The sequence below is a fragment of the Aquarana catesbeiana genome, linkage group LG04, assembly GCF_042186555.1.
Source record: "Aquarana catesbeiana isolate 2022-GZ linkage group LG04, ASM4218655v1, whole genome shotgun sequence".
Classification (NCBI taxonomy): Eukaryota; Metazoa; Chordata; class Amphibia; order Anura; family Ranidae; genus Aquarana; species Aquarana catesbeiana.
This window is the reverse complement of record NC_133327.1, coordinates 294,916,679-294,936,401: the sequence shown is the minus strand read 5'-3', so window position 1 is coordinate 294,936,401 and position 19,723 is coordinate 294,916,679. Positions and strand designations below refer to the sequence as shown.

The 19,723-nt window shown below is 43.3% G+C and overlaps 1 protein-coding gene across 5 annotated transcripts in view; it reads right to left on the bottom strand.

Moving 5' to 3' along the window:
• Positions 1 to 19,723, bottom strand: part of PRIM2 (DNA primase subunit 2) — a 449,872-nt gene that overhangs the window by 28,797 nt on the left and 401,352 nt on the right. For all 5 annotated transcript variants that reach the window (XM_073626716.1, XM_073626712.1, XM_073626715.1 and 2 more), the window contains exon 12: positions 8,226 to 8,308. In XM_073626716.1, coding sequence (XP_073482817.1) covers positions 8,226 to 8,308 — 83 coding nt within the window. The remainder of the gene's footprint in view (positions 1 to 8,225; positions 8,309 to 19,723) is intronic.

Below are 19,723 nucleotides of genomic sequence, written 5' to 3'. Positions count from 1 at the left end.
AATCTTACAGATTACAGTACTGTATCAAATAATTACACATCCCCTTTGTCCCTAGTGGTTTGTCCAGTTTCCTGCATGCAGTTTTATATTATAAATACTATTCTTTCTGCCAGGAAACTGGAGATTGTCCATAGCAACCAAAAAATGTCCGTTTACGTCAAAAGTGCTTTTAGACCAGCTAGAAAACAGCGATAGTAAATTAGAATCACTTGCAGAATTGAGCGATAGTGATTTTTGGGGAAATCCGTCAAAACACTGAAAGTAATGACAGTGACAATTCTGAAACTGAGCAAATTTTAGTGTTTTTGATTTGATTACAATATTGAATAAATTTTTATTATTATTATTCGTTATAATTATAGTTATTTATTACATTATAATTTATGATTTCGTTTTTCAAACTTTATCATACCCGGGATGCCTACTAGACTCTTGTTTGGACAGATTTAAGTGAGTTATTTCTAAGAATTACAGGCTTACAATATAAAACGTCAAATTTCCATGCAAAATAATTGTACCGCTTTCAGCATCAAAAATCTGAAATAATCATAATGCCAGGGAGGTTAACAGTACATAAGGGTAAGGGGCAGTTAGGTTTCACATAAATATGGCAAATTAATTCCCACATTTATTGTGGTCCAGAAATACAGTATATAGAAGAGGCCAGTGTGACTAGAAAATCTTTTAAGCTCTAAAACACCGATAAATAGCACACGATCACTGCCCACCTCCACAGGGATCCTCAATGTGCTGGGGCATGACAGTGCAGCAAGATGTAACATGGAATGTATTTTTAAGAAAACATAATATGAGAGAAGCATGCAGGCTGCCATTGCAGGAAATGCTGGTTGCCTCTGTCATAATGACCCTCTGGTTCAATACCTCAGTGCAGATGCATACTTTTTTGATCTGCATGGTAGCTCTGGGTCAATGACTCTCAAATTACTGAATTCAGTGAGTCATCCTAACTGCTAGGAAGCTAGCATTCACAAAAAGAAGTTCAGCAATGAAAACCCCATCCTTCTCTTGAGACGCCCTTCCTCTAAGCTGATCGGCTGCTCTCTTGCAAGGGGGGTCTGCATTGACAATCAGCGCATTGATTATTAATGCAGACCACCAGGGATGCCAATAAGTGCCTATTAGGGATGGCACTCTGTGCCCATCAGTGATGTCTGCCAATGCCTTCTGATCAGTGCTGCCCATCAGTGCCATCTACCAGTGCTTCTCAGTGCCATCTATCAGTGTCGCCCATCACTGCCATCTATCAGTGCGGCCCATCCGTGCCATCTATCAGTGCTGCCCATGCGTGTCACCTATCAGTGCCCATCTGTGCAACCTATCAGTGCCCATGTCACCTATCAGTGCCCATCAGTGTCACCTATCAGTGCCCATCGTTGCTGCATATCAGTGCCACCCATTAGTGCTGCATATAAGTGCCTCATCATCAGTGCCAATCAGTACTGCCTCATCAGTGCAGCCTAATCAGTGCTCATCAGTAAAAGAGAAAACATACTTATTTACAAAGTTTTGCAACAGAAACGAAGAAAAAACTTTTTTTTTTTCAAAAATTTCTGTCTTTTATTTGCAGCGCAAAAAAAAAAAAAAAAAACCCCAGTGGTGATCAAAAACAACTAAAAAAAAGCTCTATTTGTGGGAAAAAAAAGAAAAAAAAAAAGTTGTTTGGGTACAGTGTTGCATGACCACGCAATTGTCATTCAAAATCTGACAGCACTGAAAAATGAAAAATGGCCTGGGCAGGAAGGAGGTGAAAGTGCCCTGTATTAAAGTGGTTAAAAAGGCAAAAAATGTGAAATTTAACATAACTTTATTAAAACATGTATTTACAGCTGATGAACCTCAATATGATTATCTGAATCTGCCCGTGTTTAAAAGACCACTGTATGTAAGGGCATTGGGTCAAAGATTCCTCGGGTCAAGTTGTCTGACGTGCATTTTACAAATTTACTAAATTGGGTCTGCAAATATCAATAAACAAGTGAATGAAGAATGGGCCATTGCTGGCTTGTCAATGGGAGAACAAACTCTCATCTGAACAGAAGGGTGAAGATGTGGGTTTTATTTAGCCAAAAGGCTGTTAATTTAAAATAGTTTCACCACTGCACGAAATCTTCCTTTGAAGGATCATTCAAAAAAAGAAGAAAAAAAAGTAAGCCACACAACTCTAAAATTTGATGAGATATCTAAGGACCTATTGGCATCTCTTGTACTTGATAACATCTGTGTTCATGGGTCTAAGAAGCAAGGTGAAGGTAAGGCAACTCTGGGGCTTCTTTGCTACCTAAGATCTAGAAAGGCTAGCAGTTACTGAAAAACCAATGAATTTTAGGTTGCATCAGAAAATGTTACAGCAGACAATGCTGCGTGTGTTTATAAAATATCCCCAATATTACTTGAATAAAGATGATCAGACAAAAGTTTAGGAGAGAACCATGCAGAAATTCTGAAAACTTCAAAGGGTTCACAATCTTTTTCAAACAAAACTGTGCCCATCTTCTAACACACATAAACCAAATTTGCAGTTTAATTTGCTCATAATGTGCTAGAGATGAATGCTATTAATCATGTTAGTGGCTGCCAGGCTGATATCAGATCATTGAAGGGGAGACATGCCAATCCCAGATGGTCTTCCCTAAGGCACACTGCACCAGACTTTAATCAGATGTAAAGTTGGTGCCTCTTTCACATGATGCTATTCTTTCATCATAAGCCAGAAGATAAATTCCTCCCCAATGACTGCAAAAAACATGAATCCTTAGGCAGAGCTTTTCCTTACCCTCCACTGGTATGAAATTCACTACTGCAGCACACACAAATTACTAAATTATGGTAATATCAACAAAGTGCTTGCATGCATTTAGAAGATACTGAGCCTAAAGAAAAAAAAAAAAGGAAGAAGAAAATTGGCTCTAAAAGTAGCAACCCTTACAATAATGCTCTGGTCGTTCAAGGTTTTCCGTTATATTAGAGAGTTTAAAACACAAGAGTAGCTTTTTAATCAGCAGAAAAAAAGCATACAGGTTTGGGAAAGCTATTAAAATAGTATAAGCCTATTAAAGGATAAGTTTACTTTTCCTTAAAAAAAAAAAAAAAGAAAAAAGTAGTAGTAAATACACATTATTTTTGAAAAAAAAAAAAAAATAGGCCTCATTCACATGGCTGATTATGGCTGTGCATAGCCAAGAATCAGTGTAGGATCACAGGTGCTTGAATTCAGCCACGGCCAGAAAGGCTATACAAAACAAAGACAGGCTTAAAATCGCTGAGGCTGTCTGCACGTCAAGCATTTATATGTGGTTCACATATAGAGGCTTCTTGGCTGCAGCAAATCGCAAAGGATCTCTACTGCTGAAATATGCTGATTCTTGGCTACCCAAGGCCCTAATTGGCTGAGGCGTTAAGCCTAGTTATCTGTAAACACAATGAGGTTGATTTAATAAAGGCATTCATACAAAATGATGCCTGGAGGGGTGTTACTGGCCAGATCACCAGGGGAAACAGAGGGGGGAAAAAAGAAAACAAATGCAGCCACTACATCTGGTTGGTAAGCTGCAATACATTACATTTGTGGGTTTATTACCACTTGCATAGTTACATAATTGGTGAGGGTGAAAAAAAAGACACAAGTCCAACCTGTGTGTGTGCTTTTATGTTTATATTAAATTGTATATCCCTGTATGTTGTGGGTGTTAAGGTGACTATCTAATAGTTTTTTGCAATTATCGATGCTCTCCGCTGAAACCACTGCTTGTGGAAGAGAATTCCACATCCTTACCTCTTTAATGCCCCGTGTACACAAACGGACTTTCTGACAACAAAACCGTGGATTTTTGTTCGAAAGTTGTTGGCTCCAACTTGTCTTTCATACACACGGTTACACAAATGTTGGCCAACAATTACGAACGTAGTGACGTACAAGACGTATGACGAGCCGATGTGATATCTCCATTACGAACGCTAGTTTCACAAGACCGAGCGCTTCTGGCTCGTACTTGATTCCGAGCATGCGTGGACTTTCGTGCAACGGACTTGTGTACACATGATCGGAAAGTCCGACAACAAAAATTTGTTGGCGGAAAATTTGAGAACCTGCTAGCCAACATTTGTTGGCAGAAAGTCCAACAACAAATGTTCAATGGAGCATACATAGGGTCGGACTTTCTGCCTAGAAGCTCACATCCAACATTTGTTGTCGGAAAATCCGATCGTGTGTACGGGGCATAACAGTAAAGAACCCTTTATGCAGTTTAAGGTTAAACTGCTTCTCTACTAATTTTAGTGAATGGCCGCGTGTCTTTTTAAATTCCCTTGCACTGAATAGTTTTATCCCTATTGTGGGGTCAACAGTACAGTATTTGTACATTGAAATCATAACCCCTCTCAAGCGTCTTTTCTCCAGAGAGAATAAGTTCAGTGCTTGCAGTCTTTCCCCATAGCTGAGATCCTCCAGTCCCTATATTAGCTTTGTTGCCGTATTCTGGACCCTCTCTAGTTCCAGCACATCCCTTCTGAGGAATGGTGCCCAGAACTGGATAATCATCAGATGATCCCTGGATTGCTGTTGTGGGGTGGAGATGAGCACCTGTGATCAAGAGGCAATTAACTCCAATAAATAAAGGTGCAGCTTCCTGAGGATCTTCAGGTGATCCCTGGATGGCTGCCAACACATGCAGGAAGGGTCAGAACCACCAAGCGCCTCGCCCTACACCTTCCCCACTGGGTCCAAATGCGTGGCTCCTTGCAAGCCCCGTGGACTATGGACGCGCCCAGAGGTGACAGAGGGAATGAGCAAACATTGTGGGACCACCGCACGCAACGGTTTTTATTATCTCAAACTATGCGACACAAGCCCACTTTCCTATTCCCAAATGAATTTAAAACCCCCCCTGAAGAAGACCAGAAAAGGAAAAAGGGTCAAAATGCACTGGGGTATTAATGGGGATTCATATGGATAGTATTGATAAAATGTAACTGTTCAATTAGAACTTTTTTAATGAATTGATTGCCATGGGTGATGGTCCTTTGTTGTTGCTTGTGTCGACTACTGGAAATTTTATGTGATATTGATTGTATCCATGTAATGCATTCTATATCTGAATTAAATAATATTTTCACTAAACATTGTTTCAGAAATATTTTGCTGCTTAAAAGCCCCCTGGGGAAACTTTTCCTCTAATTTTGCAATGCTTTTTGGGTGTGCAGCTGTATCTCTTGCATGTGTTACTTCACTTTGTAGAACTGGAGAGCATATTCCAGGTGTGGCCGGACCAGAGTCTTGTAGAGTGGGAGAATCATCATTTTATCTCTGAAGTGAATTCCCTTTTTTAATATCAATGCCAATATTCTGTTGGCTTTGCTTGCAGCAGCCTGGCATTGCATTCCATTGCTGAGCCTGTCATCTACTAAGACCCCAAGGTCCTTTTCCATCCCAGATTCCCCCATTGGTTCTCCCCCTAGTGAGTAGATTGCATTACATTTTTTGCCACCCAAATGCATTATTTTACATTTTTCAACATTTTAAACCTCATTTGCCATGTAGTTGCCCACCCCATTAATTTGTTTAGGTCTTCTTGCAAGGTTTCCACATCCTGCGTAGAAGTTATTGCCCTGCTTAGCTTAGTATCGTCTGCAAATACTGAGATTGAGTGGTTTATCCCATTCTCCAGATCATTTATGAATAAATTAAATAAGACTCCTCCCAGGACAGAACCCTGGGGGACCTCGCTTTCTACACTGGACTATTCTGAGTAGTCCCCATTTATCCCCACCCTCTGAACTCGCCCCCAAAGCCAGTTTTCAATCCATGTACTCACCCTTTGATCCATGCTGACAGACCTTAGTTTGTACAGTAAACGTTTATGGGGAACTGTAGAGAACGCCTTTGCGAAATCCAGATATACTACATCTACAGGTCTTCCTTTATCTAGATGGCAGCTCACCACCTCATAGGTGGTTAATAGGTTGGTTTGGCAGGAATGATTCTTCATGAAGCCATGCTGATTACTGCTAATACAGTTTGTATTACTAAAATCTTGTATATAGTCCCTTATCCCCTCCAAGAGTTTGCAAACTATTGATGTTAGGCTAACTTGTCTATAGTATCTCAAAAAAGAGTACATCCCTCAGATTTTTGTAAATATTTTATTATATCTTTTCATGTGACAACACTGAAGAAATGACACTTTGCTACAAAGTAAAGTAGTTAATGCACAGCTTGTATAACCGTGTAAATTTGCTGTCCCCTCAAAATAACTCAACACAGCCATTATTGTCAAAACCGCTGGCAACAAAAGTGAGTACACCCCTAAGTGAAAATGTCCAAATTGGGCCCAATTAGCCATTTCCCCCCCCCCAGTGTTATGTGACTCGTTAACGTTACAAGGTCTCAGGTGTGAATGGGGAGCAGGTGTGTTAAATTTGGTGTTATCGCGGTCACTCTTTCATACCGGTCACTGAAAGTTTAACATGACACCTCATGGTAAAGAACTCTCTGAGGATCTGAAAAAAAAAAGAATTGTTGCACTACATAAAGATGGCCTAAGCTATAAGAAGATTGCCAAGGCCCTGAAACTGAGCTGCAGCACAGTGGACAAGACCATACAGCAGTTTAACAGGACAGATAACACTCAGAACTGGCCTTGCCATGGTTGACCAAAGAAGTTGAGTGCACGTGCTCAGCGTCATATCCAGAAGTTGTCTTTGGGAAATAGACGTATGAGTGGTGCCAGCATTGCTGCAGAGGTTGAAGGGGTGGTGGGTCAGCCTGTCAGTGCTCAGACCATACGCCGCACACAGCATCAAATTGGTCTGCATGGCTGATGTCCCAGAAGGAAGCCTTTTCTAAAGATGATGCAAAAAAAAGCCTGCAAACAGTTTGTTACAGATTTTTGTAAATATTTTATTATATCTTTTCATGTGACAACACTGAAGAAATGACACTTTGCTACAATGTAAAGTAGTGAGTGTACAGCTTGTATAAGAGTGTAAATTTGCTGTCCCCTCAAAATAACTCAACACAGCCATTATTGTCTAAACCTGCTGAAGACAAGCAGACTAAGGACATGATAACAATCCCAAACACACCTCCAAGGCGACCACTGCCTTGCTAAAGAAGCTGAGGGTAAAGGTGATGGACTGGCCAAGCATGTCTCCAGACCTAAACCCTATTGAGCATCTGTGGGGCATCCTCAAAACGGATGGTGGAGGAGCGCAAGGTCTCTAACATCCACCAACTCCGTGGTGCAGAGTAGTGGAAGAGGACTCCAGTGGCAACCTGTGAAGCTCCGGTGAACTCCATGCCCAAGAGGGTTAAGGCAGTGGTGGAAAATAATGGTGGCCACACAAATGATTGACCATTTGGGACAAATTTGGACATTTTCACTTAGGGGTGTACTCACTTTTGTTATCAGCGGTTTAGACATTAATGGCTGTGTGTTGAGTTATTTTGAGTTGACAGCAAATTTACACTTTTATACAAGCTGTACACTCACTACTTGTCATTTCTTCAGTGTTGTCACATTAAATATTTACAAACATGTAAGGGGTGTACTGACTTTTGTGAGATACTGTATCTTGGCCCTTTTTTAAGTATTGGTGCTAAATTGGCTTTTTTCCAATCAGCTGGTACCATTCCAGTCAATAGACCGTTCGTAAAAATTAGGAACAATGGTCTGCAATCAGGTCATCTGGTCCCGGTGACTTATTAATGTTACGTTATTTAAGTCTATTTCTAATTATATCCTCTGTTAGCCATGAAGGTGCTTCCTGTGTCGTGTCATGAGGATAAACATTGCAGTCTTGGTTACCGTTTCCCTCATGAAGACTGAGGAGAAGAATAAATTCAAAACCTTCACCATCTTTCCACCACTTGAAGGAGAAACTGTAGCGGGTTTAGATTTTTTTTTTTTTTACTATCCACTTTTAGCCCTTAGAATGTACCTGTATGTCTTTGGGTAAAAGTGGTTATACCAGAATCCTGGCATCGATTTTTAAAGCCACTGATGGGCTTTCATGTAAAAGTGAAATTATTAACGCATACAATATCTACATCTATCCTAAACATGAGAAGGAAAAGCTGTAAGAGCTGTACTGAGGTAAATATACCCTTATCACTGTGCACTAAATAGGTTACATAGTAAAAATAGTAACCTGTTTTTTTTTAACAGGGTGTGCAATGTTTTGTGTAATAAGTAAAAATGTGTACTTACTTGATTTATCCCTGTGGAAGCAACTTTGAAAGACTGCAACTTCTGTTTCAGCAACTCAGGGTCACTGTGCCTAAAAGGACAACCTTTGAGAGAGTAAAGGAAAAAAATGGTTTATTTAACAAATGAAGAGAAAAATAAACACTGATACTTACTAAAGTACGGTAACTAAATTACTTCTAATTGCATACAAATCTAATGAAGATAAAGGGAAAGTTAATTCTTCATATCGGAGACCGTTGGTATTGTACCCCCCCCCCCAAAATAAGTCGTCTATGGTTATTAGAGCATTGCAGATTAAACATGTCCAGGGAGCATTATAGAACAAACAATACAACATTCGCTTTCTGTGAAGGAAATTACTTAATTAAAAATAAAAACATAGAGTAGAGTTCTATATAGTAAGCACAGAAAAAAAACCACAGATAATGTTGGTGCTTCTGGACTGAGCATTTTATCTTCATTACCATTTACACAACACCAAACTGGGACTCTGTATTCTGTATATACTTCAGCTCTAAGCAAATTAATAATTCAAAGAAATGACGACTATTTTCTGAAGACTGTGCCAACATAAAGGGTCTCCCTCATATAAGAATAAGTGCCAATATTAAATTCTCCTTTTGAGAATGGATGCTAGTGAAGCTTAGGGCTTGTTGACCAGTAACAGGTATATAGGCGTCCCGACATTCAATTACACCATACCTGTTCTTTGTGACTTAAAAATGCTTAAGTCAGATAAAGCCAGGCAACTAGAAATTTTAGAAGGTGACCAGGCCCATGCATCTTTCATGAAAGCCACTTTAACCCCTTCCCGACCAGCTGCCGCAGTTGTACTGCGGCAGGTTGGCTCCCCCTGGGCGAAACAATGTTACCTTACGTCGCTTCACCTGTTGACCAATGGGGGGAAGCGTGCCTCCGGAGGCAAGCTCGCATGCCCGCAGCTCGCACCCGCGACAGAGTGTGAACAGTGATCTGTGTGTGTAAACACACAGATCTTGGTTCTCTTAGGGGAGGAGACAGATTGTGTGTTCATACTAAGTTTGAACACTGATCTCTCTCCTCCTAGTCAGTACCCTCCCCCCACATTTAGAACACACCTAGGGAACACAGTTAACCCCTTGATCGCCCCCTAGTGCTAATCCCTTCTCTGCCAGTGACATTTATACAGTAATCAGTGCATTTTTATAGCACTGATCGCTGTATAATTGTCACTGGTCCCAAAAATGTGCCAAAAGTGTCTGATGTGTCCGCCATAATGTTGTAGTCCCAATAAAAAAAAAAAAATGCTGATCACCGCCATTACTAGTAAAAAATAATAAAAATGTCATAAATCTATCCCCTATTTTGTAGATGCGATTTTTTTTAACCAAAAATATGTATTATACATATCGGCCGAAACTGAGGAAATTTTTTTTTTTTTTAAATTGGAATATTTATTATAGCAAAAAGTAAAAGATAGTGTTTTTTTCTAAATTGTCGCTCTTCTTTTTATAGCACAAAAAATAAAAAAAAACACAGAGGTGATCAAATACCACCAAAAGAAAGCTCTATTTGAGGGAAATAAAATAACAAATAAATGGATATGTACAGCGCTGCGCTAAACCAAAGAAAACACTAAGATAGCAGCCAACACACCCGTAGACGCCAGGTAAAAAGTGAAAAAATATATATAAAAGTGTAGCGCTACAAACTAACAAACATAAAAATTAAGTGCATACACACAATGAATAAACCTAGAATGAACTAAGTATGACCATAAATATGGATTGCACAATATGAATGTGCAGTGTTAACCTGCAAAAAAATAAGTGAAACAATAAATAATAAACCTGATTGGTAACAACAGTGACTGAAAATGGAAACAGTGACAGCTCCAAAAAGTCCTAAATTAATTAAAAAGAACTTAAAACGTGACAGTCCATAATATAGATTTGTAAAAAGATTTGTGAGAGAACACCACCAAAAGTCTATGGAGGTTGCACGTAGCAAAAGATGAACAAGTGATTCCCAGGTTCACAGGTGAGTGGATGATTGATTCCAGGATCTAACAGGTAAGTCAATACTGGGAAAACCACAAATGAACGGAAGATCTAGATCGGTGCCGGGGCCATCACCAAGAACAACAAGAGGCTTACCAGAAATAAATTACCTGAAATGACATACGTCATACAAGTCAAAAAGGCTTGTTAACCACCTGGTCAGAACAATATAACTTGTCAGATGTTGTCAGCATACAGTGGGAAGGGGAGGTGACATCACAGCTTCCACATCCATAGGCAATCCGACACAGGCCAAACGAATGATTCACATGCCATGCGAGGAGTAAAGAAACTCACATAGCGTGATCACGTTTAAAACACTGGTTTATTAAAATAATTAAAAAACAAACTCACATATTGGAAGATCAAAAAACAGCTTAACCACTTCAACACCAGGCACTTAGACACCTTCCCGCCCAGGCCAATTTTCAGCTTTCAGCACTGTCGCAATTTGAATGACAATTGCGCGGTCATACAACACTGTACCCATACAAATTTTTTATCATTTTGTTCCCACAAATAGAGCTTTCTTTTGGTGGTATTTGATCACCTCTGCGTTTTTTTTTTTTTTGCCCAACAAATAAAAAAAGACCGAAAATTTTCGAAAAAAAAACAAGTTTTTCTTTGTTTCTGTTAAAATTTTTTGTAAATAAGTACGTTTTCTCCTTCAATGATGGGCACTGATATGGCTGCACTGACGGGCACTGATACAGCGACACTGATGGGCACCGATGAGGTGGCACCAATGAGGTGGCACTGATAGGCGGCACTGATGGGCACTCGTAGGTGGCATTGATTGGTACATATGGGTGGCACTGATGGGTACTTATGGGTGGCACTGATGGGCACCGATGGGCAATGACAGGTGGCACCGATGGGCAATGACAGGTGGCACTGATAAAACATTGGGGGCATTGCTGGGCAGATCTTGGACATAATGGTGCCAATCAGTGCCCATTTGTGGGCACTGATTGGCACAGATTGGGCACATGTGGATGGCCATGGGGTACATACCTGGCCATCCACATGTTGCCCCTTCCCTGGTGGTCCTAGTGGCGATCCCTGGTGGTCCAGTGTGGTGATCTGAGGGGGGGCTGCGCTGATAAACAATCAGCGCAGACCCCCCCCTGCCAGGAGAGCCGCCGATCGGCTCTCCTCTACTCGCGTCTGTCAGACGCGAGTGAGGAAGAGCCAGTCAACGGCTCTTCCCATTGACAGTGTGATCAGCCATGATTGGACACGGCTGATCACGTGGTAAAGAGCCTCCGCCGGAGGTTCTTTACCAAGATCAGTGTAGCGGTGTGTCAGGCTGACACGCCGCTCCACCGATTGCCGCGATGCGCGCCCCCGGGGGCGCGCGGCGGCATGTTATCCTGCTGGACCTCATATGACGCCCAGTCAGGATAATAGAACCACTTCCCGGACGTCAATCCGCTATAGGGCGGGTGGGAAGTGGTTAAACATCATATAGCGGCAATCGTGAGGGGTCCACCCGACATGTTTCAGCTGAGAAGCCGTCATCTCAGGTCATTTCAGGTCATTTATTTCTGGTAAGCCTCTTGTTGTTCTTGGTGATGGCCCCGGCACCGATCTAGATCTTCCGTTCACTTGTGGTTTTCCCAGTATTGACTTACCTGTTAGATCCTGGAATCAATCATCCACTCACCTGTGAATCACTTGTTCATCTTTTGCTACGTGCAACCTCCATAGACTTTTGGTGGTGTTCTCTCACAAATCTTTTTACAAACCTATATTATGGACTGTCACGTTTTAAGTTCTTTTTAATTAATTTAGGACTTTTTGGAGCTGTCACTGTTTCCATTTTCAGTCACTGTTGTTACCAATCAGGTTTATTAATTATTGTTTCACTTATTTTTTTGCAGGTTAACACTGCACATTCATATTGTGCAATCTATATTTATGGTCATACTTAGTTCATTCTAGGTTTATTCATTGTGTGTATGCGCTTACGGTAATTTTTATGTTTGTTAGTTTGGAGGGAAATAAAATAGCATTTTTATAACAGCTTACCTGTAAAATCCTTTTCTTTTTAAGTACATCATCATGGGACACAGAGCCATAGTAATTGCTATGTGGGTTATAGGCCATCTTCAGGTGCTGGACACTGGCACACCGTAAACAGGAAGTTGCCTCCCTATATAACCCCTCCCATACCGGGAGTACCTCAGTTTTGTAGCAAAGCAATACACGTGTGTACTAGAAAGAGGGGCGGGACCTCTGTGTCCCGTGATGTACTTCAAAAGAAAAGGATTTTACAGGTAAGCAGTTACAAAAAATCTTATTTTCTTTAATCTTACATCACGGAACACAGTGCCATAGTAATCACTATGTGGGATGTCCCATAGCAATGCCAACTGAGGGGAGGGAGGCACAACAGAATCAGGGCAACATGAGACTAGAAGAGTTATACTGCTGCCTGCAGCACACTACGCCCAAAGGCGATATCCTTGTGCCTTTTTACATCCACCTGATAGAATCTGGTAAATGTATGGATTGAAGACCATGTTGCGGCCTTGCAAGCCATGGAGGCTTAGTAATGCACTGCCCACAGAGCACTAACAACCCTAGAGGAGTGCGTTTTGATTTGAGAGGGTGAAATCTACCTCTTTGAACCATAAGCTTTAATGATTACTTGTTGAATCCATTTAGAAATAGTAGATTTCGATACTGCCTGTCCTCTTTTAGGACCTTCCGGCAATACGAATGAAACATCCGTTTTATGAACCTGATCAGTTGCCTTTAAGTAGACTTTGACTGCTCTCACCACATCAAGAGAATGTGGTGATTTTTCTTCCATAGAACAGGGTTCTGGAAAAAATGAAGGTAAAAGGTTAGGATGAGGATGCAATACTACCTTATCCTTGTGAACAATAATAATATAGATCTTTAAAAAAAAGACCAGCCAATTCTGATATCCTTCATGCAGCAGATATGGTTACCAGAAAAAATAGTTTCCTTGTCAAAAAGGACCAAGGGAATATGTCGTATCTGCTCAAAAAAAGGCCGTTTTTGTAATGCTGACAAAACTAAATAAATTCAAGTCCCAAGGGTTCAGGGGTGACCTAACCAGAGATTAAGCTGTGTTAACCCCTGAATAAAGTTACGAGCCAAAGAATGCGAAGCAAGTGGTCGTTGAAATAATACAGTTAAGGCCGAGACCTGTCCTTAGAAAGTACTCAAGGGGGCGTGGCCAAGATGGCAGGCTGAGCAGACTGGTATTCTGAGCTCTCCTGGAGTGTGATCCGCTAAACATATCCGAACTGCTCTATTGCACTGACTAGAGGGTCCCTGGGCTATCTGGATGCCTTCCAGGACTCCGGGCCACCAAAAGAGGGGTAAGAAACTGAAGTTCCCCCCGAATATCCCAGAGGAGGAAGGCCCGATACCTCGCTCCATGGATTCCCCTGCGCGCCATAGCAACATGGCGTCGCAGACAGACCACGAGGCAGACCCTGCTTTGGCTCCGCCGGGACTACCGGACCTCATGGCGGCTATTAACTCCTGCCAGTCAGCTGTTGCCTCCTGCCAGACCACCTTAGCTTCCAAGATAGAGGAGGTACAGTTGAATGTGGGCATAATCCGGCAAGACCTGGACAAGATCCGATCGCGGGTCTCGGAGACTGAGCGAAGGATAGGGGAGGCGGAGGACACGATAACTGATCACGATGCCTCCATCCGCACACTCCAGACAAAGGTGAGAGCCCTAGAGTACCGTGCGGAGGACGCCGAGAACCGGAGCAGGAGGAACAATCTCAGGATTGTGGGTCTCCCAGAGGGGGTAGAGGGACGCTCTCCGGCCCTATTCGCAGAGGAATTGTTGCGATCTATGCTCCCAGCTGCTCAGCTCTCCCCATACTTTGTGGTGGAGAGGGCCCATCGTGTGCCGCCCCAGCCGGGGCCTGAGGGGTTCCCCCCTCGCACCTTTATCCTCCGTTTACTAAATTTTCGGGACAGAGATGAGCTACTCAGGGCCTCACGCGCTGCTGGCGAGCTGCCCTACAAAAATGTCAAACTTCTGCTGTTCCCGGACTACAGCATAGAAACACAGCGACAGCGCCGTTCTTTTGATGCAATCAAGGCAGCGCTACATAGGAGAGGGATGAAATACAGTATTCTGTTTCCTGCTAAGTTGAGGGTGGTCGACGGGGAGACGATCCGTTTTTTCACCTCTCCTAAAGATGCATTCATCTGGCTGGAGACCCTTCCCCCGTAACACTGCCTTCATATTTTGCCTTCCTTGCAGGGATCACTTACCATGGATGACTGAACAGAGCTGTTTATCCCCCTTTGACCACTGTGCCTGGGGTCCTAACCCCTCTCCTATTTTCCTCCATGGATTATATGCTCGGCTGTTCTATGCAGGGATTCTGCTAGAGGGATGGGTTGCCTGACAAGACTTCATGCTTACCTTTCAGTCCCTGTTTTAACAGCCCCTGCCTTGTCATTGTTGCTGAAGGATGCCTGTTCCTTGTCACAGCCTTTCTTTTGTGATCATTCCAAGCTGCTCAATGTTTTTATTTTATTTTTTTCCTTTTCTATATTTTTACATGTATCCCCTCTTTTGTAACAGACAATGAAGAAGGTGCCCCTGCTTGGTCAGGTGATGAACAGAACGTTTTTTGTCCTCCTTTACCTATCACTCCACTGGCTCTGGAACAAGAACTCACAGTCACACACCTAGATCCCTTGTTCCGGATGGTGTTGCGATGTTCTGCTCTGGCTGCACGACCTCAACCTAAGTTATCAGTTATTTGTTCATGGGGTTCATGGGACTCATGTGCTCCTCAATGTTCCGGGGGGCACGGGGGGATGGGTTGCTTATTGAGGTTAAGGGTTGGTTGGTTATGTTAACTCTTTTTTACTTTCAGGTCTTGGTTGGTCTATTATGGCATGTATTTTTTCAAGCACACATACGTATCATATGCAAGGATACTCTACATGTTGTTGGGTTGCGTGTCTCCGGTGCAACCGGGTGTGGGCCCTTCTCCCCCCGGGGTACTGGAGACGGGCTTCCTTATATTACTGACATGGCAGGGTGTTTAGTGGTGTCGTGGAATGTACGGGGCTTAAACTCTGCTGTAAAACGCTCTCTAGTGTTTAACTATTTACGTAAGCTTCGCCCACAGGTGTGTATCTTACAGAAGACGCATCTTGTTGGTTCCCGCATTCTTAGTTTGAAGCGGGCATGGGTTGGTACTCACTACCATGCGCCATACTCAAATTATGCCAGGGGGGTTAGTGTGCCAGTTCACAAATCCCTACACTTCCAATTGCTAAATGTTCGTCTTGACCCAGGGGGTAGGTATGTTATCCTACACTCTCTGATTGAGGAGATCCCTGTTGTTATTGTAGGAATCTACCTGTCCCCCCCCCCCCCGGCAGACATAGGTATACTTCATACTTTGATGCAACAGGTTACCTTATACAATGTTGAGAATGTCTTATTTATAGGCGACTTTAATATGACCCCAAATAGGGAATTAGACAGGATGCAGACTACTGGCCCCCAACAACAAGACCTTTCCCGTTGGGCATCTACTTTTCATATGACAGATCACTGGCGACATTTCCATCCCACCGATAGAGAGTTTACCTGCCTCTCCACCATGCACCGAACCATGTCTCGCATTGACCTGGCTTTTGCCTCCCCCGACCTTGTGCGGAGGGTGGTCTCTGCAGAGATCCTCTCACGAGGTATCTCGGATCATGCCCCTGTGTCCGTAACTATCCGTCTTGCTCCGGTGGTGGGCGAGCGGATATGGAGATTATCTAAGTTCTGGATTGCGGAACCGGAGATCCAAGAGGAGCTACTGGAGGCACTGTGTGGATTTTGGATAAATAACGCTGAATCTGCTGGACCTTTGGTGCAATGGGACGCTTTTAAGGCCTGGCTGAGGGGTGAATACATGGCTCGCATATCTGCGAAAAAGAGGCGTTCTGTGCAGTCTCTGAGGCTATTGGAAGAACAGGCTAGGTTGAGGGAGGCGGAACATGTGCAATCTCCTGATCAGACTCATTATGTGCCCTGGCAGGATGTCCTAAGGGAGCTGTCTCTCTGTAGGGTTGAGCTTACCAAGAAATCTATGTTAGACAGCGCCCAACGGGTATTCAAATATGGAGATAAGAATGGCAGATTGTTGGCCTGGCTTGCCAGGGGACAACATACTGTAACTCGCATTGGTAGGCTGAAAGACCTGGACGGCAGTCTGTTGACGGCTCCAGCGGCTATTAATGCGAGATTTCTTGAATTTTACAAGACTCTATATTCCTCTAGAGCTGATTTCAATCACAGTTGATTCAATATCTGTAGCCCTCCCCTATTTAGCACCAGAAAGAAGCGCTGAGCTGGAGCAGGATATTTCCTTAGTAAAGGTCCAGGAGGCCCTGGGACCAGATGGAATTCCCATTGAATTTTACTTTGTTTACCAAGAACTCTTAGCACCCAGATTTACTTCATTGATACAGCAATCTCTTACTTTAGACGCTCTGCCAGACTCATTCTCTGATGCGATTGTGGTGTTGGAGCCCAAATCAGGCAAGGACCCTGAAGAATGTGCCTCGTACCGGTCTATTTCTCTCATTAACACGGATGCCAAACTACTGGCAAAAATTTTGGCTAGGAGGCTTGGGAAGGTGATAGAGGACCTTGTTCATGTAGATCAAACTGGGTTAATGCCGGGGAAGGGTACCGATATCAACATACGCCGTCTATTCCTAAATCTAGCTGCCACCCATGATAATGAAGGCACAAGAGTCATAGCCTCTCTCGATGCGGAGAAGGCTTTTGACTCCGTTGAGTGGGAGTATTTATGGGAGGTACTGAGGAAATTTGGGATAGGACCTAGGTTCCTTCACTGGCTGGGCTTGTGATATAGGGCTCCCAGGGCTAAGATTAGGGTAAATGATTCCCTTTCGGATGCCTTTCTCCTCCGGAGGGGGACCAGGCAGGGTTGCCCATTGTCCCCCAGTTTGTTTGCCCTGGTTTAGAACCCCTGGCGACACTGGTTCGTGAATCTAACCGTATTGTGGGTCTGCGGGTTGGCCCTCTGGAGGAGAAGATATCCCTTTACGCCGACGACACCCTGCTATATTTACACGATGCGGATTAGTCGCTGCAGGCGGCCCTGGAAATCTTTGATGAGTTTGGGTGCTTTTCAGGGATTCGTATCAATTGGTCGAAGTCTGTACTTTTCTCCTTAGATGCGAAGGCCAGGGACCTAGCGACCCAGCCTGTATTGAAGTGGGTGGAGGAATTCACATATCTAGGAATCAGAATATCGCGTGACCCCCGATCCCATCAACGACTTAATCTTCAACCTATAGTCACACGTCTTAGAGACCACTGCGCCAAGTGGGCCAATCTTCCCCTTAACTTGCTAGGATGCATAAATGTATTGAAAATGATTTACCTACCTAAGCTTAATTATTTTTTTCGGAACTGTCCTATATGGATATCCCAGACATTCTTTAAAGAAATAGACGGCTGCATTGGATCCTTTCTGTGGAGAGGGTCCTCCCCTCGGATAGCTAGATCAACTCTTCAGCTCCCTGTTAGTTGTGGAGGCTTGGCCTTACCTAATTTGCTAGTGTACTATTGGGCGGCCATGTTAGTCACGGTTAGGTGGTGGTTTGAACAATCTAGGGCCAATGCTGCAGTCTGTTTGGAAGCAGCTGTGGTGGGCTCTCTCAAGGAGCTCGGCAATCTGGTGTATCGTGGAGCCTCCTCCAGTCCTGCCCTCTTGGGACCCATTAAGACTACTTTACGCATATGGGGGGTAGCTAGGAGACGCTTTTTATCTCCCAATAGGTGGTCCCCCCTACTGTCCACTATGGGGTAATCCTAACCTCCCACATTTTAGGACAATTCCTGACCCACAACTATGGGCCCGCTATGGTATTAAATTGCTGAAGGATATTGTCTCCTCCGGAGCCTTACTTTCTTTTCAGGACCTAGTGGGGAAACATGGCCTTCCTATAGGGATGATGTTTCGCTACTATCAGTTGAGACATGCGTTCCGTGCTCAGTTCCTGACACCACCTGTCCTCGAGACGGATGTGGTTGAGGAATTATTGGCACAGGCAACCCTGAATAAGCCCCTTTAGGTATTATACTTGACATTACTTCGAACAGACTCCAAAAAACTGGACGTATTGTGGGATAAATGGAGGGCTGATATCCCATCCCTAGATAGGGAGACTTGGGAGGAATGCTTTGAGAATAGTTCCCAACTGGTGATATCGTCCAGGGACAAATTGATTCAAACCAAATTCCTGCATAGGATTTATTTTACGCCTCAGAGACGGCACAGAATTTACCCACAGAGGTCCCCGAATTGCCCGAGATGCCAATCTCTGGATAGCACCTATATACATATGTTTTGGCTATGTCCTAGACTCTCCCGAATTTCTTGATGTGCGCCTCCAGCTGGAGCTGCCCAGGACGGCAGAGTTGGCCCTACTGGGCATACAAGATGATGACCAAAGACCTAGGTATACTAAGCTTCTGCTTTCATTACTGCTCTTTTATGCCAAAAAAGAGATCCTGCTTAAATGGACTTCTTCCCTGCCACCTACGGTGGGGTCGTGGATAAACTCAGTTAATGCCATTCTACCAATGTATAAACTAACATATGAATAGAGGCTGTCCCCAGAAATCTGAGAAGGTCTGGCAGCCATGGTCTGATCCTTTGTGAATTGTAATGTCCTATTTAGTACCCTTGACCTATCTGTTTAAAATGGATGACTAGGCTCTGTGCCTCTGTGTCCCCCCCCCCCCCCCCCTTATGACAATAGATGATGGATAAATCTCTGTGTCCTGTGTTAGATACACCTACGGTGTCCTATTGTTTACGCTGCATAATGTGCATTGCTTGTATACTGTTCTTCCACTGATGTATCCACTGCAATAATTTAATGTCTTATAATGTATCGTGTTCCATTTTTCATAAAGACCAACCTTGTTGTTAAAAAAAAAAAAAAAAAAAAAAAGTACTCAAGGCCAGCTTTATATCTCCCCCCATCTGCAGAAAGTCGAGGATTCTACCTTTGACCTATTTCCTGGGGTGCCAACCCCTGGTTTCACACCAGTAGACATATGCTTTTCAGACTCCATAATATATAATTGCTTCCTTGCATTAACCAAGGTAGATCCCACTGAACCTGACAGCCCACGCTCCTTCAGAGTGTGGGCCTCAATAGCCAAACCATTAAATTTAGCGTTTATAAGGTAAGATGGAATACCGGACCTTTGCGAGAGAAGGTCTGGACGTGGTGGTAGGGTCCATGGGACCCCTACCGCCATCCTTATGATCTCTGCATACCAAGATCTTCTGGACCACGCTGGGGCCATAAGAATCACCAACTTCCCTTCCTGCTTGATCCTGCAAAGAAGTCATGGACGCACGCAGAAAAGGAGGGAATGCATAAATCAGTAAAACT